Consider the following 22,220-nt stretch of genomic DNA (forward strand, 5'->3'; position numbering starts at 1 on the left):
AACGGGAAGTTGACCCAGTACGTGCAACGTACCAGGGTGCACGCTTAACATATTGGCCAGCTTCCTTGGGACATCATTTGTGACTTAATCCATTAAGTCTGTACGTCCAAAATGTAGATCCAGGTCCTTTAGGACCTCCTAAACCATAAAGTCACAAACTTTATGTGCTTGCATGCATGATTTGGGTCAAAACATGATTTTGGTCTTTTTAACAAGCTTTAAGACCAACTAACACTTGCATGGTTGTTGCTTAACCATCAAGATCCGATTTTTATGACTCTTAGTGCCTCTAAGAGCCCAAAAGGATAGCTATTATGGTCTGAAATCATTAAGATGCAAGAAGCCGCAACAATGGAGTCCAAAAGTGAACTTAAACACCCCCATAAACAAATCTAAGCATACAATGGCCAAGTTTGGAACTTGATACCTCAAAAGAGTCAGAAATGATGCCAATCTCCTGGATCTACAAGCTCTTGGTGGATCTTTGCTCCTTCTTCAAGCTCCTTTCTTTTCCAAAGCACCAAAACTACACCAAGGTACTCTCAAATGGCTTCCAAATTACAAAGACACACAAATAGGGGTTAGGGTTTTCGTGGTGGCTTTATAGAGACGAGAGGGAGCCTGGACCAAAGACATAAGATCCTTTATATAGGGATCAAACCCTAAAAGTTAGGGTTTTAGAACCTGCGCGCGTACGCTGCACGTACCCTTTGGTACGCTGGGCATACGTGCATGGCCTCCCTGCCCTAACCTCTTGAGTATGCTGCACGTACCAGGCATGGTATGCCCTGCGTACTGCCTTTCTTGGCCCAAAACTTAAGGCCTAACAATCCTGGCCCAAACCAACAACAACCCATTAATCAATAAAATAAATAATATTAATACCTGCAAATCCAGGATGTTACAGCGAAGCTCGACATACATAATCATATAAATAAATACATATAAACATAAACATGTAGCATACATATAAACATTCCTCGGGCTTGCCCGACATCGGACCGAAGTCCAGAAACATTGTAACAGACACATGCAATAATCACGAAGACATCAAGCATACAAACATTCCTCGGGTTTGCCCTAACATCGGATCGAAGTCCGGAAACATATAAACCTACATCTGGCACAACCCGACATCGGACCTTAGTTCGACATATACTAACATACATAAATGGGCCGACATTGGTGCCTTCGACCCGTTTCTACTGGAGGAAAACTCACCTCACAAAACTGGCTGCTAAATCTCTCGGTAAGAAATCTCTATCGGCTGCTCCCGCGACTCCCCGACTATCATTATCACAATAACATTTAGTCAAAATCTAATAATCCTTCTTAGGGTAAAATGACCATTTTACCCCCTGATCTAATTTGGACCATAACCTAGGCCCAATTCCATATAATCTTTCCAAGCCTACTGATGGCCCACTAAAGGCCCCCTAATGGCCCAATTTTCTAAATTGGGCCTAACTCCTCAAATGGGCCTTCCCTTAAGCCCAACATGTCCATGGTCCATTATCTGACTTCTAATGGCCCATTAAGGCTAAATAACTGCTAAGTCCAAAGATTGGGCCAAACTAAGGCCCAAACGTTGTGAAGCCCAAAACCTGAGAGTGCGCTGGGCGTACTCCGCTATACGTTAAGCGTACTGCTGCATGGCTTGTACGCTGTGCGTATTGGCTTGTACGCCTAGCGTACTACCCTCTTAAGCCATAAACTTCAAAAATGCTTATTTCATTAAGACCTTAAACCCATATTACAGATCTGAGTCCCTTAGCATGTCTTAACTCATAAAGTCTATTACTTGGTGGCTTGCAACCCACCAAATGGACCCAAACTTGGAATATAGTAACTGACTTCCATGAAAATGGCTAAATCTCATGCATGGTCACAAAAGGACTTCAAAGATCGAAACTTTACTGATATTGGTGATGGGTTTGAGCCACAAGAAAATCCTATGTGCTAATGCAAACCCTAATGTTTGGATCTAGGTTTCTCTAATTGTACATGCATTCATCCAAGACTTTCTAATCCTAGATCTAGTGATAACAATTCGAAATTATAATGACCAAACCAGATCTAGAAGATTACCTCTTGTTACTTGCTTGAATCTTCTTCTTCCTTGAGCTTAGAGTCACAAGTGTAACTCCTCTAATGGCTTACAAACATCAACTAGCAAGAGGGTAGTATTTGAGAGAGAATGGAGGCACTTGAAATCGGCTCTAGGGTTCTAGGAGAAGCAGTGGCCGATTTCTGTAACATAAGGAATCTATTTATACTGTGAGCAGCTAGGGTTTCAGTCAAAAATCCTAATGGATAGCTTAAACATTAAACAGCCCATGGAACCTTCTGGAATAAGGCCATGGACGAAAATATGATGGACTCCCATCATAATTTTGTTCACCCCTTAGTCCATTAGGTTTCCCAGCCCAAAATACAACTATCAAACAATTGACAGTTTAAGTCCCTTTATTCAATTAATCTCTTTTAGTCACCAAATTAATTCCGAATTAATCTATGACTAATATTAATCAAACAATATTATCCTTTTAATATATTATTCTTATAATATAGTGATAAACCATAATATATTCTCTCTCTCTCTCTCTCTCTCTCTCTCTCCCTCTCCATAAATTACCCTGTCAAGTTGTTATGGTGAAGACAACCCAAAAGGACCATGCACAATCGGGTAAAGTACTTACCAAATATAGTTACGGGCTTAGACACTAATCCAACAATTGGGACATTTTTAGCACTAAGGGTGGCAACCCTAAGCCTAGATACGAGGTTGATCCATAAAAATCCATTCTTGGGACCTAAAGAGGTCCAAAACTCCATAAACAAAGATCTAAACATTCACGAGGCAAGATGGAAGCTTTATACCTCCAATGAGTGCCAAATGGTGGTGAAATCTCGGATCCTTGAGCTCTAGATACTCAACTTCTTCTTCTCCAACTTCTCTTTTCTTCTTCCAAGCTCCAAATCACCAAAGTAAGCTTCACAAGGCCAAAAACACACAGGGATGAAGTATGAAAGGGTTTCTAGGGTTTTTGAATCGAGATGGCTGGTAAGGAGGCTAGGGTTTGAGTCATAACGTTGTATTTATATGACTTAAACCCTAAAAATTAAGGTTTGGAGTCTGCTCACGTACGTTGTGCGTACGTGCATGCGCCCCCCGAATCTAGAGCTCCTCTACATCCCGCGTACGCCAAGCTTACGCCCAATGTACGTCTTCTGGGCAACCCAACTACACGGCCCACTTACTAATGGTCCACTCAATAGTCCATCAAATAAATTCTTAGCCCAATAACTAATTAAAAAGATATTAAATGATTATTACCTCAAGTGACAGAGGTTACACACAACTAGTTTTTTTTGTATATATAATTTTGCTGTTAAAAACTTGTAATAAAATCACTTGATCATGGAATTCAATAGAGTTCATAAAGAAAAGTTCTAATGATTTTTCAACTAAATACGATTTTGATGACGTTTTAATTTAAATTCCTTTAGAATTCTATAAAATCCATAAACCAAATCCGACCTTAAAGATTTGTGTATCATCACCTTTGCATATAATTTAGAGATGCATTATTTAGAATCTTTTATGAAATTCAATAATTTGGTTATTGACGTGTTTGAAATACGTTAATAATAATTAGAATAGTATTGAATGATTAATCATTAATTTTTGAGAGTTGCCCATCTCATCGCATCCTTCCAAGAGGGTTTGACCCAAGTAAACGCCTTGGGTCTGTAGTTTGTAGTTACGCCTGCAAACCATCAACATCAACATTCATGTATCCATGGAGGGAGTTCACAAAAATCAAATTTATATATGAATTGTGATGCACAATTTACTACAACTATTTAACGGTCCCCCGGGAATCCCTCTCCATATCTTCTTCCCTACATCCTTTTCTCATATTTATTATATCGTTTCGTTTCTTTCGATCTGATTTGCACACGCCCTCCATTGATTGATCCACGAGCTTGATTTCAGTTCTTGATGCTCACCTAATCGCCATGGATTTCCCATTTTGATTTTGCTTCCTCACGCTAGAATACGGTATCTTCCTGTTGTATTGTATGGTTTTGTTACTTGCAAATTACAAATTACAATGAATGAATGATCCATTTTACTTTTACTTTTGAAAGGATTCTTCGGTTATCAATCATGTCATCAATTGTAGCAAGAACGGGTCGCCATCTTCAGCGTTACGACAACAATCTTCGCCTTGTTTCCGGGTATCTCTACTATTCGTTTATGATATTTAAATTCCTTCTGTTTTGGGCATTATCACCTCTTCCACATTTTGTCCCAATTAGAATACCTCATGCTTAATCCATTGATTTAGAAATCCAGAAAAATATTGTTGACTTGGATTCAAAATTTGCTTAAAATGGGAGATTCAAGATAGAAATCATTGCAATTCCATTCCATCTCCCGCAATCAATCAATCATGTTCTCGTAGTCATAGACTACTTGGTAAAAAACGAGTGATTATTAATAATTTTTAGCAAGTTTCCATTAACAAGATTTTTAGACGTAAACTTAGGAAGATATAAAGTTACTGTTTGATTTGTCACACCATACAAATGAGTCATCACCGACTCGTTTCCTTATCCTCCCCTACAAGGGCAGGGGCCTACATCGATAATTGTGGCAAGAAGAATTAACAATAAAAAAGATTCTTTGCCCATATTGGATAACTACAGCAAAAGATTTTGCTCGTGAATAGGACAAAACATGCCCAAAGTTTTTAATTCAGTCACTGTGAACCTCACAAGAAAACAAAAAGCTTATAGAAATATAACAATTTTATATTATCGGCATGAATAACATGGAAAATTGAGTTGTTATAACCTTGGTTTTTTAAATTCTTGCAACCAAAGCACGATGTGGATATGCTTCTGCGGTTTGCTTTATTCTATTCAAGAGTTAATGTTGAATTTACAAAATTAAAAGCGGTGGATTATATCATTGATGGTGGGAGTATAATTTGAATTACAATGAATCCGGCATATTCTATCACATATTCTTCTTTTTGCTACCCTGTTACAAATTAGTCAAACATGTAAAAGTAAAAATAAGTGGTTTTTTATAATCAATCTCTATAACAGACCATGTTCTTTCTACTGTGTGCTTACTATAAACATCTATACAACAGATGTATTCCATACAGACTGGTGAAGACTAAAGATCAACACGTTGATAAAGAGAAGAGAATAGAAGTATTGATGGTATCTTCACCAAATCGTAATGACATGGTATTCCCAAAGGTACTCAATCTCTTCTTCAGTTCTTCTTGTTCAGATTTTGATATAAAGTGATTTTGTAAATGGTAGTATGCATATATAAAGTAGATTCTTTGAATTTTGATTGTATTGATATATTTACAGGGTGGATGGGAGAGCGATGAGACAGTTGAAGAAGCTGCGTGTCGCGAAGCCTTAGAGGAAGCTGGAGTAAGAGGAGTTCTTAAAGTAAGGCCAAACAAACGTCTCAAATATTTAATACACTTGTTGAGAAAAAATAAAGAAACAGGGACAATTGTGTAATTTTGACATGTAGGGAAAGGCACTTGGAGTGTGGGAGTTTAGAAGCAAGAGCAAACAGGAAGCTTGTAGTGAGGAAGGGGGATGCAAAGGATACATGTTTGCATTAGAGGTAACAGAGGAGCTTCAAACATGGCCTGAACAGAGTAATCGCAGCAGAAAATGGGTAAGCATCAAGGAATAGCAACCGACTTTGGATTCATTTCTTTGTATTAATTATTAAAGCGTTGTACATTTACACTACACAGGTGGTGATTGAAGAAGCATTTGTATTATGTCGCTATGAGTGGATGCAGAGTGCATTGAGAGAATTTCAAAGAGTGGTGGAAAAGGGAAATAATAACAAGCTGGTAGAAATGAAAGAAGACAAGACAATTAAACAAGAAGATGAAGATTGTCAACTAATGTCAACAAATTGCCATGTCAATGGACCTATTATGACTATGGCTATCGCTAATTCATATGGCATCATGCTTCCTGCTGGTATTTTCCTCTAGTTACTCCCTCCATGCATTGCAATCTGCACTTGCACACCAAGTGTTTGACAAAATGCTTGCATGTCTTGTTCTCTACCTCGCTAGCTGCTGATGAAGCGTAGCAGTGGGTTTGTGAATGAGTAGGAATAATAAGCAATTGTATCTTGTATTATTTTTCTTGCACATACTTTTAGAGATGCAGATGTATGTATAGCCCCTTAGAGACTGCAAGATGATCGATCAATATCATGTTAATTGTGTGTCAGTAGTGTAAGGCAGAAACCTGTCTGTGTTTTAAACTTTAACCAAAGTTGTAGAATTTGGGTAATGATACATTGTAGCATGTGTGTGTTAAATGAGCAATATGAGCTCCTTCTTCATTGGTATATCTTTGACTGCAAGATGCTGTTTATTTTTTACTTTTACTTAATGGACTTAATAAAAACATGACTTAAACCAGTAAAGTATATATGAGTGTTATTTTTTACTTAATGCATATTGAACGACTTAACAAACAAAATAAAGCCTTTGATTCTTTTTCAAATTTGCTCTCGCTTATTTTTTTTCCTTTCATTTTCCAAAACATGGAATCATTTTCTCATATATTAGTATATTTTAAATATAACTTATTTAGACAACAAAAGAAAACGAGTCTTAAACCACTTTGTCACTTTTAGATGTTGAGTGTCAAACTTGCTTTTAAACCGGTAACTTTGATTCAAGATTGGTGGTATACTAATCTTGCATAAAAAAACCGTGTTTGATTAGAGGAAATGACCCATGATGGTGAGCTGGCTAAACCCTTTGTTTGGTTTTTATCGTTATAATTTTCTGTAAAATTTAACCGTTTTTTGAATTAAAAACTCAATTAATTTGAAGGTATGTTTTCAGATTACCAATCAGCTTTGTTCATAAAACCACTATTGATAGCCTTTATTGACTGAAGAATACGAATCATATTTATCAAACAAGATGATAATTTAGCTATGTTACTCTTCAATTAACGGAAGCTGTTAATGATAGATACTTGATTGATATAAAACAAGATGATAATTTAGCTATGTTGCTCTTCAATTAACGGAAGCTGTTAATGATAGATACTTGATTGTTATAAAATATTAAATCAGGGACCAAATTTACAAATAGAATATCTTAAAGGACTAAAAGTGTTGCTCATAAATTTATATTTCTGTTAATCTATTTGCTTATTAACGCCTCTCCTGTCTTCTCGGCTTATCGGCTTTCGGAGCCCCTTGTTCGTTAAGTACCTGTTGTCTGGTCATGGCGGCCACTCTTATCATCAGACCTTTAGCTTGCTTTTCCTCTCCTCCTCCTCCTCATCCACCTCCGCCGCTCCTTCATTATGCTTCTTCTTTCAGATTATGGACGCCATTTTTCAGAGGAGGAAGTAGAATTCTCTCTTCTCCATTTAATAACCATGACTTCCTTCGCCGCCACAGTTCTTCCTCCTCTCAGTTTCCATCCCTCACTGCTCTCAGTGCCATCGCTACTGGTCCTGATCGTATTGCTCGTTTTGACAGCCAGGAATCTGACACGGACCCCATTTCCATATTCAACGACAGGATTCTCAAGGAACAATATTCTAGACGAGCTTCCGGGAGGCCCAACACTGAGTCGGATTCCGGTTCCAGTTCCGATGTATCGAATGAAGAGGTTGATAAGTACATCCAAATGGTGAAACAGCAGCAGCAAAGGGGGTTGCTGGAGTTGAAAAAGGGTCATATGCTTAGAAAAGGCGGTTCCAATAACGGTGACGCTAATTTCAGTTACAAAGTTGATCCGTTTACTCTTGAAGAAGGTGATTATGTTGTGCATAAGAAAGTTGGCATAGGTCGTTTTATATCGATCAGACCAAGCATCCCGGATGGCGAAACTACCCCAATTGACTACGTTTACATTCAGTATGCTGATGGAGTGGCTAAACTTCCTGTTAAGCAAGCCTCTAGATTCCTCTATCGCTATAATCTGTATGTATATACTTCTTCAACTTGATTATTAACTCAAATTTACATACGTTGTCATCTATTTCCAAACTTTGTTTTCCTTATGGCACTGGAACTAAGTCCTAAATAATATGGCGTGGGATGCTTTTTTGCAGTCCAAATGAAAGCTCAGCACCTCGAGGTCTGGGCAGATTGAAGGACACAAGTATTTGGGAAAAGAGGAAGATCAAAGGGAAGGTTGCAATTCAGAAAATGGTTGTTGATTTGATGGAGGTGTATTTAAACAGGCTAAGACTGAGGAGACCCCCATACCCCAAGAACCCTGCCATGGCCGAATTTGCTTCTCAATTTCCCCATAACCCCACTCCTGATCAGTTACAGGCCTTCATTGATGTTGAGAAGGATTTGACAGAGAGAGAAACTCCAATGGATCGATTGATCTGTGGAGATGTTGGGTTTGGCAAGACTGAAGTTGCTCAACGTGCCCTCTTTTATGTGGTTTCATCAGGAAAGCAGGCAATGGTATTAGCACCAACCATTGTTTTGGCTAAACAGCATTTTAGTGTTATATCAGAGAGATTTTCCAATTACCCCAACATCAGGGTTGGGCTCATGAGCAGATTTCAGGTGAAAATAATCGTTCTTCTTTTCTCTTTTATTTGTGGTTTAATATGGTGGAAACAGCTTCATGGTATTCTCTGTATAAGATACCGACATTGCAATGAACCTAACCTTTTACAGCATGCAGACTGCATCAGAAAGAGAGGAGTATTTTCACATGATCAGAAATGGGGAACTGGATATTATTATTGGAACCCACTCGCTTCTTGGAAGCCGTGTCTCATATGATAGATTAGGTCTTCTTATAGTTGATGAAGAACAGGTTTGCCTCCTTTTCCATTTACCAATCTTTGATAATCATCCTTACCCTTTGATTTTTTGATATGAAGGGATGCCTGATTTTGTGGTATACAGAGGTTTGGTGTCAAACAGAAGGAGATGATTGCTTCAATGAAAACTTCAGTTGATGTTCTTACTCTTTCTGCAACTCCTATACCAAGAACCCTATATTTAGCATTAACTGGATTTCGTGATTGCAGGTAACATCATAGAAAATTAATCTTAGTCAGCATATTTCTGAAATCAATAAAGATCAAACTTTTCTGTAACCCTTTCTTTTCCCTCAGTTTGATCTCAACAGCACCTCCTCAAAGAGTTCCTATAAAAACCCATCTTTCAGAGTATAGTGAGGCAAAAGTTATATCAGCAATCCAGTTTGAACTCGATCGTGGAGGCCAGGTTTTCTATGTTTTACCACGTATTCAAGGTAACAAATGGTTTGACCTTTTTTTTTTTTTTTACTATTTCAAGACAAAGCAATTACTTCACTTCAGCTCATTGATTATCATCCACAGGTCTCGAAGAGGTTCTGGCATTTCTTGAGAAGTCATTTCCAGATGTTGAAGTTGCCCTTGCTCATGGACAGGTAAACATTTTGCTGTTATGCTTTGTAGTACACCAATTGCAAAACAAATCAAATAATATAACCATTTAAATTTATATACAGCTATATTCGAAACGATTGGAGAAAACCATGACAAGATTTGTGGAAGGAGAAATCAGGATTCTAGTTTCCACAAATATTGTAGAAAGTGGCCTTGACATTCAAAATGCTAACACCATCATAATCCAAGACTTTCAGCAATTTGGGCTTGCACAGCTCTATCAGGTTCATTCCTCACCATCACTATGTGTTTCCTTTTATTCCTATTAATTGTTGTCTGGATAAATGATGAGGGCAAATTTGTAAATTGTGCATTTGATTAGTTTGTTTGATCATTTATGTTTTTGTTTGTTTAATTTGTGCAACCTCTCTATCCATACATGAGTTAATAGGACACTAGAGTATTTTGTCATTACTGGTTGATATAGACATATAGTTGACTGTTTCTAGTCATTATGTATGTGACAGAATATATCTGTTTAATATTTTTCTTATTTGATAACTTTGTTGGTATAGTTACGTGGAAGGGTAGGAAGGTCAAATAAGGAGGCTCATGCTCATCTATTCTACCCCAACAAGTTGTTGCTTACTCCAGCAGCAAAGGTACATGGTCTTCTCTTCCTTGGTCAACATAACTAATAATTCTGTATACAAAGTTGTTAATTCTGCATTTTATGATCTCTAAATGGTAAATATTACTAACTAAATACAATCTTTTACAACACTTCAGAAAAGGCTTGAAGCTCTTGAAGAATGTGGTGACCTTGGTCAAGGGTTGCAACTTGCAGAAAGAGACATGACTATTAGGGGATTTGGTAATATTTTTGGTGTGCAACAAACAGGAGATATTGGCAATGTAGGCATTGATCTCTTCTTTGAAATGCTTTTTGAGAGCTTATCCATGGTATTGTGTTTCTTCCTTCACTCCTGTCTTTGTGCATTTTACCGTTTTGTCCCTGTTGACTTAATTTCAGAGTCTTTCTCTTGTCCAAAACCAGGTTGATGTGCATCGAACTCATCCGGTTTCTTTCAAATCCGTCAAGGTATTTTTTCCCCCAAAAAACGAAATTGCAACGTACTTTTATTTATTTGTTTATTCAAGTGGACCATGTCTTACTGTTACAACATTGTAATTTGAAAATCTACCTAACTATAAGAATGTGATCCAAACACAAACATAAAGCAATTTTCACTTGGGTGTCCTGGTTAGAAAAAAACCATTTAGGCATATCTGAATGGGAATTTATAATTTTCAGGGTAAAAGCAGTCTAATTATCTGTTGTATGTTGTTTTTATTATGTCAGCTTGAATTGGACATAAACCCTCGTCTGTCATCGGAGTATATAAATTATCTGGACAATCCTATAGAAGTAGTGAAGGATGCAGAAAAGGCTGCAGAAAAGGACACGTGGAGTTTGGTACAGTTTACAGTGGATCTCAGGAGGCAATATGGAAAAGAGCCTTACGCCATGGAATCTTTACTAAAAAAACTTTATGTGAAAAGAATGGCAGCAGATATAGGAATCACTAGAATCTATGTTAATGGAAAAACCGTGGTAATGATGACAAACATGAACCAACAAGTATTCAAGATGATCACAGATGCCATGTTTTCAGACACTCACCGCAACATGCTTGCTTTTCAAGCAGGCCAAATTAAGGTACAAAAACAAAACACTCATTTCCTTTCGCTCCACTATATTTGTTAGATTCAAGGAGGGCATTTATGTCTTTTGCACAAACAAAAAGATCCAGAGCGTGCATGTCTCTGTTCCACTTCCACTTTTTGGGTTGGACTGTCTCAGTCACAGTCACATATAGTCATGGTCATATCATAAAGTCAGAGTCCAATGCATGTCAAACGCAGTATAAGGTGGTTGTGATGTGTTGTGTTGTTTTATAGGCGGAATTACTTATTGATCTACCAAAGGACCAGCTTCTTACTTGGATATTCCAGTTGTTAGCCGAACTTCATTCTGCGTTACCAGCCCTTATAAGATACTAAATGGACGCTTCATGTTCACGGAGTGTAATCAAGATGGTCTATAAGGAACTGAACCGAACCGAATCGAATCGGGCATAAACTAACCTAAACGAACCCAACCTGACCGTTTCTGTTGTGTAGATGAAACCTGAACCCAAACATTAACAATGCATGCTCATGCTGATGCATGCTAGTGATAGGGTGTATGCACACAGGACAGGCCACATATGGGGGTCGGGTCATGGGGTCATGGTTACGTGAATATATGGAATATGTTTTGTAACTAATTAGCTCAACTGTTGGCTTATTGTAATTATCATCATAGATTTTATTATTTATGGGATTTTAGGAGCCTTATTATTTATGTGAAGTAATATGCAAAATGTTGTTTGATTAGGGTATAATCCAACTCCAAGTTGTTAATTTGATTAGGGTATGATTAGGGTATCATCGACTACCAAAAAAGCATATTCTATCTTATATTTCGTTGGAGAATTACAAAATGGTGGTTTTGCAAAAATCTAAGGAATGTTTAGTTTATGCATAAAAGTCAAATTTACCTCCCCTTATGGAGGGAGACCTTCATAACCATATAACCATGGACATCTACATCTCCTATCTCATTGCAATAAGATGCTTTGGTCGTTAGCATAATGTGTATTCAGTTAAGACGAATTTTTCATACGATGGATGGATATAAAGTAAACAAAAGTTTTGATGCCATATTTTCTAGAATTTTTTTTGTCAATGCGTATACGTTAGTATCACCTTTATTTGAATAGGTTAAACAATCTATTGTGACGTTTAATTGGCATATCATTTTATTATCAACAACACACTATCTAATCTATTCTTAAAATATACCATTCACTAAATAGGTTTGAATTAGTTGAATTGAAGTATCTGTTTTCCTTGCCTATCATCCTGCGGGGTTGGGTTTTTTTATTTTATTATATCTTTGCGGGTTCAAAAAAAAAAAAAAAAAAAAACTTGAATTGAAGAACACCGTGTCAACATCAAAGATACCATTGCCTGTAATTGTGAGCACGGTGCGGTTCGGTGTGGTTATTAGCAAAAACCTCACCACAAACCGCAAATGCGGTTAATCCATTTTCAAAACCGTTTGGTGCGGTTATTTTTGCGGTGCGGTTAGGCGGTTATTTTTTCGGTACGGTTTTGTTTTTTTGTGTTTCAGTTATTAACCGCATGGATTTGATGTGGTTATTTTGTGTGGTTTTTAACCGTACTTTGGAGTTCAAACAGTTTTAAGAGTTTAAAAATATAACCTGTAATAATCAAAACCGTAAGGTATAAGACAATTAGCTTAAATTACAAACAACTAATATCTTAAAAACGTTAAATCACTAGTAATTAACAATAAATATATTAAAATTGTCAAATTTCACCATTTTCCAAAGTTGAACATAAGAAAAAACAAACATTTTTGTATTTTGAAATTTTATCCTTTTTTCATCCATAAAACTTGTCTTATTTTTAGTATTTAATATATTAATAATTAATAATAATAAATTATATATAATATATGCGGTGCGGTGCGGCTTTTTTGCGGTTTTTGAAAACTAATAACCGCACCGCATCGCAAATTTACGGTTTTTGAAAAACAAAAAACCTTACCATCGGTTTTTATTGCGGTTTCGGTTAATCAGTTGCGGTTAATGCGGTTTTTACGGTTAATTTTAATTGCGGTGTGGTTTTTGTTCACCCCTAGCCCGTATAAGTAAGATAGTTATAACTCTAAAAATAGCAATTAAAAATTTCGTTTCAAATTGAAACAGTTTAATTTATAGCCCCTAGGTAATGAAGAAAGTCAATTAAGAAAATAGGAAGAGTTGTCAATCGAGTTTGACAATGTGGGGCTAATTTAGTAATTTTAGCCCTAAAGGGGACGAATTGTTGTTGTTGAGGTCGCCGACGGCTGCGTTGGGAAACCACGTGCGCCTTGCAAAAGGCAAAAGCCACCCAATGCGACCAAAGACATCGTTTACCCATCGACATTCGACACAAAGACCAGCCTTACCCCTGGTCTAAAACACCTCCTCTCTCTTTCAATTTCAATTTCAATTTCAATTCAAATTCTTGTTTGATTTGCATCCTTGTTTCCCCGAAAATATTAATTTTGTTGGGTCGTCCTTCATATTCAAATCTTGGAGGTGTATAATTGATCATATATTCGTGCTAAAATTGAAAATACTACCTGTAAACAAATTCCCAGATTTGGTTTATCCTTGATCCCGGAAGATCGTGTTCGACGTTAGCAGATTGGTTTCCAGCAAGCTGTCTTCTTGTTTTCTCACACCTGAGGTAACGTAATCTTCCCTGCAGCCAACTCTCATTTTGACTTCTCTTTGTTTCTTACAATTACCCGACGCATTTTCTTGGATTTGACCTGGGATCTGTAATTTTCTTCGATTTCAAGCCGATACAGTTACCTACCCTTCAATTTCCTAAATCGATAGTCATTTTCTAGACAAATAATATCATCCCTAAAGCTGTTAGATTGTTGTATTTTAACATGGGATCTGATACGAATGCGATCATATTTGTTTCTTTTCTATTCTCTTTCAATCGATCAACTAATTTTCTTTTGCTTTCCCTAAATCCGCTTTTTTGTTCCTTTGGAGGTAAACGCGTTGTTACTTGATTATTAGTTGTTTAGTTGACCCCATCAAGGGTTTTGGCTTTGGTTTTCATCAAGACTACTAGTGTCACAGCTATCATACGTTCATACTGTTTTTCGTCAATGTTAACACGAATCGCGATATTAGTTTCCACCATGTTGCAAACCTAATATGCTCTAATTGGTTCTGAACTAACATGTTCATCTTGCAGGCGATTCATTTCTCATCCAATTAACACAAAGTGGACTCACCGATGGATGCTAGAGAAAGTGTTCTTGTTGTTCAGTTCCTTCATCTGACTACTACCTCCTGATTATTGAAGATCTCTAGACGCCACTTTCATTGCATTTATTAAAAACAATCACCTCTGTCACATAGACCTTTTTAATCTATGGGCGAGTGGGTGGTTGGAGCTTTTATTAACCTTTTTGGAAGCATTGCAATTAACTTCGGAACTAATCTTCTTAAATTGGGCCATGACGAGGTACTTAATGCTTGTATATAATACATATTCACAAAATTGGTCAAAATAGTAAATGCAATCGTCCTTGTTTCTTATTCTGAATTGTAACTAAAACATTGTAGAGAGAAAGACATGCTCTGCTAGTTGAAGGGATTAATGGAAAGACACTACTGAGGCCTATCATAAGCTTCCAATCTTGGAGAATAGGTAAACTTTAATTTTTCTGCTTTTGTGTCTATTCTGTCAACTACATTAAGTTTTTTTTTTTTTTTTTTCTAAGTATACATCGATCTGCTCACAGGTATTCTATTTTTCGCGTTTGGAAATGCCCTTAACTTTATTTCCTTCGGATATGCTGCTCAGGTATGTGAATTTTGCAGCTTCAAAATCATTTTAAAGTAACATTTTAAATCCAAAATTTGTAATTTAGGTATTCTATTGTCTTGTGTTTTCAGTCACTTCTTGCAGCATTGGGATCCATACAATTTGTGTCAAATATCGCGTTTGCCTATTTCGTCTTACAGAAAACAGTCACTGTAAAGTATGCTTTTTTGAATCTGCATCTTTTTTTTTTGTTATATGATCTGAAAGTAACTTTTACTAACATTTGTAGCTTTTTTTATGCAGAGTATTAGTTGCCACAACTTTTATTGTTCTTGGAAACATCTTCCTTGTTGCTTTTGGCAATCACCAATCACCTGGTATGGTATACCACATTGGTTTTTCACATTTTCTTTTTTTCAAATTCTCATTCAAAGTTTAGGGAAATTGAAATTCTTATGGTGATTATTAATATTATGTATGTGAAATTGTGAATTCTACAGTTTACACACAGGAGCAGTTGGCAGAAAAGTACAGCAACATTACATTCCTTTTTTACTGTCTGCTTTTGGTGGTGGTGGTTCTCATGCATCACTACGTATACAGGTAAGCCCTTCAAATCGAAAGATATTTCCCTAAAAAATCATTTCATTTAATTAATTTGATATATTGGGATGGATTAACATTAAACAGGAGAGGAGAATTGTTGCTTGCTATTCCAGGGAAAGATCTTATGAGATACTGGAAGTTACTGCTTCCTTTTTCATTTGCTGTAGTTTCAGGAGCCATAGGATCATGTTCAGTTCTCTTTGCAAAGTCTCTGTGAGTTTTTTCTTAATGCTACATTGCTATGATGATGTGATTTGCTGACTTTAATTTGGTAAACTTGGTATTTATGAAGGGAATATTTGTGTTATTTTTTCAGCTCAAATCTTTTAAGACTGTCCATGTCAAGTTCATATCGATTGGATAGCTGGTTCACGTATTCGATTCTTTTATTATTTCTATGTACAGCTGGATTTTGGGTAATGATTAATAATAGTATTAACATTATTATTAGTAGTAGTAGTAAAAAATTTGGATGATATGTATTGACTTGTTTTTATGTATACCATATATCTACAGATGGCAAGGTTGAACGAAGGATTATCACAGTTCGATGCCATACTTATAGTCCCCATGTTTCAGATAGCTTGGACATTCTTCTCAATTTGTACTGGATTTGTGTATTTCCAGGAATATCAGGTTGTTTCTCTCTCTCATAAGACTTAATGGGGAAAGTTTTAGAGGCTGTTTCTTTTTCATCCACATTTTGTGTTGTATGGGCAAAGTGCAGTAGAAGATGGATATAAAAAAAAATTGTCGTTGAGAACAGTTATAAATTAAAATTGTAAATGACTAGGATAATTTTTTTTTTAAAAAGTATATGTTTAGGATAACATTTACTTTCTCATTAATAATTTTCAGCTAATGATAAAACCAAAATCATCCACAATATAATATGCTCAAACTAAAAAGATTAGTTTTTTTTTTTTTTGTCTAAAAAGCTTACAACCACAATTAATAATAAAAGTCTACACGTGTTACATGATATTTTGAAGACCATCAAACGACTAGCTGGATTTTTTTTTTCTTTATAATCACAGAATATTATTTTTACAATTTGAATATGTCCATTGGTGAAGATAGGTAGATGGGTATCTATTTTTTTGTTTTCATTTTTCATCTTTATTGAATACTACATAAATGTCGTGAAGAATAATTTTAAATCCTTGCAACTTGTTTAATATCAACTAAAATTTTAATAAGATAGATAATATATTTGTTAAAAATAGAAGGTCTTAGTGGATTAAAGACACCGTTCTCCCACTTAACCAATTTAGCTCATCTGTCTATTCATTTTGAGTCATAATGAAAAGAAGTACCACTATAACAATTTGAATATATATATATATATATATATATATATATATATATATATATATATATATATATATGTATATATATATATATATATATATATTAGATTGAATTGTATACTCATTAAGTCCATTATTAAGAAAAAAAACGGCTTATGTTATGTCCCTAACAATTAACATTACTTGTTTGTTTGTATGTGATCAGGTACTTGACGCGTTGAGGACGGCGATGTTTATTCTGGGAATGATTTCAGTATTCATAGGAATTTCGTTGCTGGCACCCGACGACTCAAAAGGTAATAAAATAATAACCTAATCCATTTCCTCTACAATCGCAAGGTCAAAATCGGAAATTCATTTTCTTTTCTTTTTTACAGAAGTGAAGGAAAGTCCCTTATCATCCGTGGCTTCATCACATGTCAACCCTGAAATAGAAAGGTACATGACATTAGTTTGATAAACGCACAACACAATCAAATCAAACAAACATCAAGAAGCTAGAGTTATTTCCCAAACATATGTAGTTTTTTTTTTATATATATAAAGAAAAAAAAAACAAAAAGGGGAAATAACAGAAAGTCTTGTATGTATTGAAAATGAAAGGTTGTCGAAGCCATGTGAAGAGTCGCAACTGCAAATCAAGGACATGAAGTCGCTGGCAAGAGTAATGGCAACAAAAGCCACAGCAGCCATGGTGAAAGCAAAGGTTTTTGTCCGACTTTTCTTTCCAGATACAGATGGGCATCATCCTCATCGATACAAAAAGATGGAATCCAAATTATTATTTTCGTCTTAAAAATTTCCAATTTTTGGTTTGGGTACAGAGTACATGCACACTGTTGATTGGTATGGGGGATGATACCATGCATGCTTCATCGGTTCTTGCGATGCCCATGGTTTCCTCAAAAATCACAGGCTTTAGAGGTGTCGGAGGTGAACACCGGTCAAAGTTGTCGTTGAGAAGTCCGTCGGGGTGGGGGAGGATTCCGGTGGAGGACGAAACTGTAAATATGCTGGATACTACTTCAAGTGAGGAGGACTAACTAGTAACTAGTAACTAGCGTTTGTACTTTGTACTTGTAGTAGTGTTATTGGGGAAAAAGGATGGCGACACAGCCACGTGTTGTATAGCTGTTTGATTTGATTGAATTGGATTTGATTGGATTGGATGTATATCTTCTTTGATTCTTAAAATTCTTTTGTTTGTTCCTTAAAGTGTATACGTATGGGTTCCCTCACCTCTTATTTAAGGGTACATGTGATGTGTTAAAGACTTCATTTCACGTCTTCTAAATTTAAAAGACAACCATTGGGGATTGCATGGCGGATCTATTAACTCTTATGTCTTCGACTTAATTTTTGTAATGTTATGTCATGTATGGATAATCTCTATAATTTTGCTATTACTTAGGGTTAATGAGTGTAATTTTATCTTAAATATAGACTGTTTTGTAATTTTACTAGTATTACATAAGAACAATTTCTATACTTTTGATATTTTACAAGGACTATTTCCGTAATATCACTTTTATGTGGGGACCATTTCTACAATATCAATGGCTTCTTTTTTATTTTTTACTTTTTCCATATGATATTATACATAGATCATTTCTTTGATTTTGATATTATACGGAATCTATTTTTTTTGCTATTTATACGACAATTTTTACAATATTGATATTATAGAGACTATCTCTGTAATTATTTTTGTGACCATTTCTGTAAGTAATTCTTGCAGGGACCATTTATGTAATTCTTAATTTATCCTGTAGACCGTTTTTTGTAACTTTGTAAATCTTACATGGACCATATTTGTAACTATTTTATATAGGGACCACTTTTCTGAGTCTTAGTTTTTTCTATGGACTATTTCTATAAGTTTGTGATCAAGTAGATACATTTTTGTAATTTCTTTTTGAAAAATAGATGCCTCCTTGTTGTAATATCGTTATTACATATGAAGTATTTTGTAATTATTTCTTACAACGATCATTTATGTAACTAATTCTAATAAGGACCATTTCTGTAATTCTTAATTTCTTCTAGGGACTGTTTTTGCAGCTTTGTAAATCTCATTGAGACTATTTTTGTAGCTTTGTAAATCTCATAAGGACTATTTCTATAAGTATTTCGTATAGGGAACGTTTCTGTAAATCTTAATTTTTTCAATTGACCATTTCTGTAGTAATGTTTCAATGATAAATTGTCGGAAATAACATAATTTGCTTTTCCTTATCGATGGGTAATATATGTAGATCAATACACATTATAAGCACGTTGCTATTACAAGTAAGAAATATACATTACATAGTTTAAATATTTCTATTAATGGAGTATGAAAAGACGTTTAATAGTATGTTTTAAGGTGCTGTTTGTTTTTCTAAGACAAAATGTTTGGAGTCTACGGACCATATCTGTAGACCTCTGTAGCAGAAGAGGTGGACCAAACGTCTGCAGTCTGAAAAAAGAAAACTGTTTGTTTTTTTAACATCTGCAGGTTACTAAAATAAACTAAAATCTAAATAAACTGATTTTTTAAACTACAAAATGATTTTTTAATATATTTATGACTTTGTTATAAATAATTAACAAATCTAAATCAACTTTTAATATTATTGTATAAAAAATGAAAATAAAAATGGTACGAATTAACGTATATATTTGAAAAAAACCAACAATTTTGGTCGTAAAGTTATACCTAAACATTGTAATTAGGAATCAAAGAATTTGATGTATAAATGAATGGAAATAAACTTCAATTTATTCAATTAAATCAATTAAAAACGTGTCATTAATATTTTTTCTAAGAAATTGACGATGCTTTATTAAATAATGTTTTATAAAATTTGGTACAAAAAATATAAGAATATAAATTTGTTAAAAATATCATATTTGTGTCGTCGAACTTTTTTTATTAAGTATTGTAATTTTTTTTTCAAATTGTTTATCACTAATAAAGTTGGAATAAATATAAATTCAAAAGAACAAAAAATAAAAAAATAAAAATAAAGTATATGTGTTTTTTTAGGCTAGAAGAGGTCTGAAGACTTTGGTCCACATCTGTGCCAAGAAGAGGGCACGCAAATATTTTTAGGTCTGCAGTTTTCAAAAAAATAAACGGTTTGTGAAGGCTAATGCATGCGCGTGGTCTGCGCCACACAGACAGAAGAGGACATAAAGATCTGCGGACAAAAAACAAACACAACCTAAAACACCTTATTGACTTACATCTAACCTAATGGATGCTCGATCCTAGAAATTAGGGCAAGTCAGGTGTCTGTTTAGGTCCCACATGATATTTTGTTGCTCCAATTGAGATATAGTATTGAGTTGTTAAGTTCGATGATAACCAACAAAACATGTAAATCTCTTGAACTCGGTCATGAATGTAGCATGTTTATCCTAATCATGTGAGCCAAATAGTAAAAGGCGAGCAACCTTTGCATATTTGAATAATAAAAATCAAGATTTAACAAAATATTCAATGTTAAACATTTTATAAAATCGATATATCATTAAACCTTTATATTATTCATATTATACAGATTCATAATAGTATTGCTTGCTTTCTCTTTCTTTTTGCTTTCCCAAATAAGGTTTTCAGTAACCTATTTTCCCTTCAAAAATAACACACTTAAATTAATTAAAAAAGTTACAAATTTTGATTGAAAATCTATACTATCTAATAAATAAAAATAACTGTCATTTTATAAGAGTATTTATTTATTCTAATGTTGACACGTGACAGTCTCATATATTTTTCTCTATTAATTTAGTTTTTTAAATTAAAATAAATCAAGATATGTTATAAATTTGAAATTTAAATTTTTAACTAAGTTATTTGAGATTTTCTAATATATACAAAATCCAACGAGTTTAGGGATGTCAACGGGGGCAAACGGGACGGGGATTGCATCCCCCGCCCCAGCCCCCAAATTTTTCTTGTTCCCCCGCCCCCGCCCCCGAATTCCCCTTCTGACCCCCGCCCCCGCCCCCGATTAATTTTGAGCTATCTTATTTGGGCTAAAAGAATTTTTTGTTTGGGCTAAAAGAAACTATTTTTTGGGTAACAAATAGATATTTATAACATAACTTCACATGTTACAAACAACTAAAAACATGTTTTTTTGTAGAATTTTTGTATGTAAAAATCATTTTATTGTTTATTATATTTATATAATTAATATATGTCAATTTATATAATTTATTAACGGGGCCCCCACGGGGGTTTCGGGACGGGACTACCAACCCCCGCCCCCGCCCCCGAAACCAAAACGGGGGTTAACCTTGCCCCCGCCCCCGCCCCCGTCCCTGATTTTTTTCAACAAATGCCCCCATACGGGACGGGGCCCCCACGGGATCGGGGTCCCACGGGACTTTTTGACATCCCTAAACGAGTTAAGTTATCATTATATGGATTTTAATCAAACTATTTAGAATACTTATTTTATTATTATATCTAAAATTTATAAATTTTATTTTACTGACATATATTATGAGAATGTAAATAATCTCAAATCTACTCTAATAAATAAAAAAATATATTTTACCACATGTCACATTCTCATTTATTTTGCCACATGTAATTTTGTGACTATAAAATTAATTTTTTTTACATGTTATTTTATGGGGTTTTTATTTTATTTTATTAAATTATACATTATTTAAATGTAATAATTGTAATAAATATGATAATAAATGTATATCAATTTCATTATTGCAATTTTTTTTTTAATTTCAAAATTCCTTAATTAGAACCAATTTTTTTTGTTTATTTATTTAAATTGTTTGTTTAAATTTTAAAGAGAAATAAACATTTAAACATTTTAAATTTTTAATAGTTTTCTCATTGACAAAACTGCAAAATTAGTCCCTGTGGCATTCAAAAAACTTTGGATGGGGTCCAAAAACTTTTCCACTTGCATGGAAGGTCCAAAATCAAAACATTTCCGTGATTTTGGTCCAAAAAAATTTGAAAAGACGATTATGCCCTTTTATTTTCTTTTTTGTATTTTTGATAATTATTCTAATACTATTCTAATTAAAAAATAAAGAAAAAAGAGAAAAATTATCCCCCACCTCACCCCATCCCCCCCTCTCTCTCCCCACAAAACCCATCTTCATCATTTTGATTTTCAGAAGAATGGAATATCACCACTACCATCCGATGAATGTTTGAACCAGATTCATACACTCTCTCACTTTCTCCCTCTTTTCTTTTTCTCTATCTTCCTTATTCATACACATACAGACAAGGTTGAACAAGATGAATATTTGGGAACTAGATGAAGATGAAGAAATCAGGGGAAATATGAAGATGAAGATCTTAGGTTCATCTCATAGCTAATACATAAATGCCAGAATTCAGGGGAAAGAAATCAATTTTTGCCTTCA

At 34.8% G+C, this 22,220-nt stretch overlaps 3 protein-coding genes across 3 annotated transcripts; all 3 read left to right on the top strand.

Annotated features, from left to right (window-relative positions):
- Window positions 1–3,758: 3,758 nt before the first annotated feature.
- LOC145087846 (nudix hydrolase 13, mitochondrial-like) lies at window positions 3,759–6,418 on the top strand. Its single transcript, XM_079025936.1, has 6 exons — window positions 3,759–4,066; window positions 4,156–4,245; window positions 5,169–5,280; window positions 5,401–5,484; window positions 5,573–5,722; window positions 5,805–6,418. The coding sequence occupies exons 2-6, from the start codon at window positions 4,175–4,177 to the stop codon at window positions 6,051–6,053; spliced, it is 666 nt and encodes a 221-aa protein (XP_078882062.1). The 5' UTR covers window positions 3,759–4,066; window positions 4,156–4,174; the 3' UTR covers window positions 6,054–6,418.
- Window positions 6,419–7,248: 830 nt separating this feature from the next.
- LOC145087847 (DEAD/DEAH box helicase) lies at window positions 7,249–11,848 on the top strand. The gene is made up of 12 exons (XM_079025937.1): window positions 7,249–8,020; window positions 8,152–8,623; window positions 8,745–8,879; window positions 8,972–9,096; window positions 9,184–9,323; window positions 9,412–9,482; window positions 9,564–9,725; window positions 10,017–10,103; window positions 10,231–10,404; window positions 10,499–10,543; window positions 10,805–11,161; window positions 11,404–11,848. The coding sequence occupies exons 1-12, from the start codon at window positions 7,314–7,316 to the stop codon at window positions 11,503–11,505; spliced, it is 2,577 nt and encodes an 858-aa protein (XP_078882063.1). The 5' UTR covers window positions 7,249–7,313; the 3' UTR covers window positions 11,506–11,848.
- A 1,608-nt stretch (window positions 11,849–13,456) lies between these two features.
- LOC145087848 (magnesium transporter, putative (DUF803)) lies at window positions 13,457–18,041 on the top strand. Its single transcript, XM_079025938.1, has 14 exons — window positions 13,457–13,806; window positions 14,335–14,607; window positions 14,709–14,793; window positions 14,888–14,949; window positions 15,042–15,127; window positions 15,214–15,287; window positions 15,411–15,513; window positions 15,601–15,729; window positions 15,833–15,932; window positions 16,033–16,152; window positions 17,032–17,122; window positions 17,204–17,264; window positions 17,430–17,532; window positions 17,651–18,041. The coding sequence occupies exons 2-14, from the start codon at window positions 14,515–14,517 to the stop codon at window positions 17,867–17,869; spliced, it is 1,326 nt and encodes a 441-aa protein (XP_078882064.1). The 5' UTR covers window positions 13,457–13,806; window positions 14,335–14,514; the 3' UTR covers window positions 17,870–18,041.
- The last annotated feature ends 4,179 nt before the right edge of the window (window positions 18,042–22,220 follow it).

Source organism: Lactuca serriola, chromosome 2 (genome assembly GCF_051521515.1).
Source record: "Lactuca serriola cultivar US96UC23 chromosome 2, Lser_US96UC23_V15, whole genome shotgun sequence".
NCBI lineage: Eukaryota > Viridiplantae > Streptophyta > Magnoliopsida > Asterales > Asteraceae > Lactuca > Lactuca serriola.

What these genes read in the sequence shown, in the direction of transcription:
- LOC145087847 (XM_079025937.1), top strand. Translation starts at nt 7,314, where the DNA reads ATGGCGGCCACTCTTATCATCAGACCTTTAGCTTGCTTTTCCTCTCCT. An exon ending in TGCTTACTCCAGCAGCAAAG is followed by an intron (nt 10,104 to 10,230) that starts GTACATGGTCTT and finishes ACAACACTTCAG; the next exon opens with AAAAGGCTTGAAGCTCTTGA. An exon ending in TTTTTGAGAGCTTATCCATG is followed by an intron (nt 10,405 to 10,498) that starts GTATTGTGTTTC and finishes GTCCAAAACCAG; the next exon opens with GTTGATGTGCATCGAACTCA.
- LOC145087846 (XM_079025936.1), top strand. Translation starts at nt 4,175, where the DNA reads ATGTCATCAATTGTAGCAAGAACGGGTCGCCATCTTCAGCGTTACGAC. An exon ending in AATCTTCGCCTTGTTTCCGG is followed by an intron (nt 4,246 to 5,168) that starts GTATCTCTACTA and finishes TCTATACAACAG; the next exon opens with ATGTATTCCATACAGACTGG. An exon ending in GTAATCGCAGCAGAAAATGG is followed by an intron (nt 5,723 to 5,804) that starts GTAAGCATCAAG and finishes TACACTACACAG; the next exon opens with GTGGTGATTGAAGAAGCATT.
- LOC145087848 (XM_079025938.1), top strand. Translation starts at nt 14,515, where the DNA reads ATGGGCGAGTGGGTGGTTGGAGCTTTTATTAACCTTTTTGGAAGCATT. An exon ending in CTTCCAATCTTGGAGAATAG is followed by an intron (nt 14,794 to 14,887) that starts GTAAACTTTAAT and finishes ATCTGCTCACAG; the next exon opens with GTATTCTATTTTTCGCGTTT. An exon ending in GTTCTCTTTGCAAAGTCTCT is followed by an intron (nt 15,730 to 15,832) that starts GTGAGTTTTTTC and finishes TTATTTTTTCAG; the next exon opens with CTCAAATCTTTTAAGACTGT.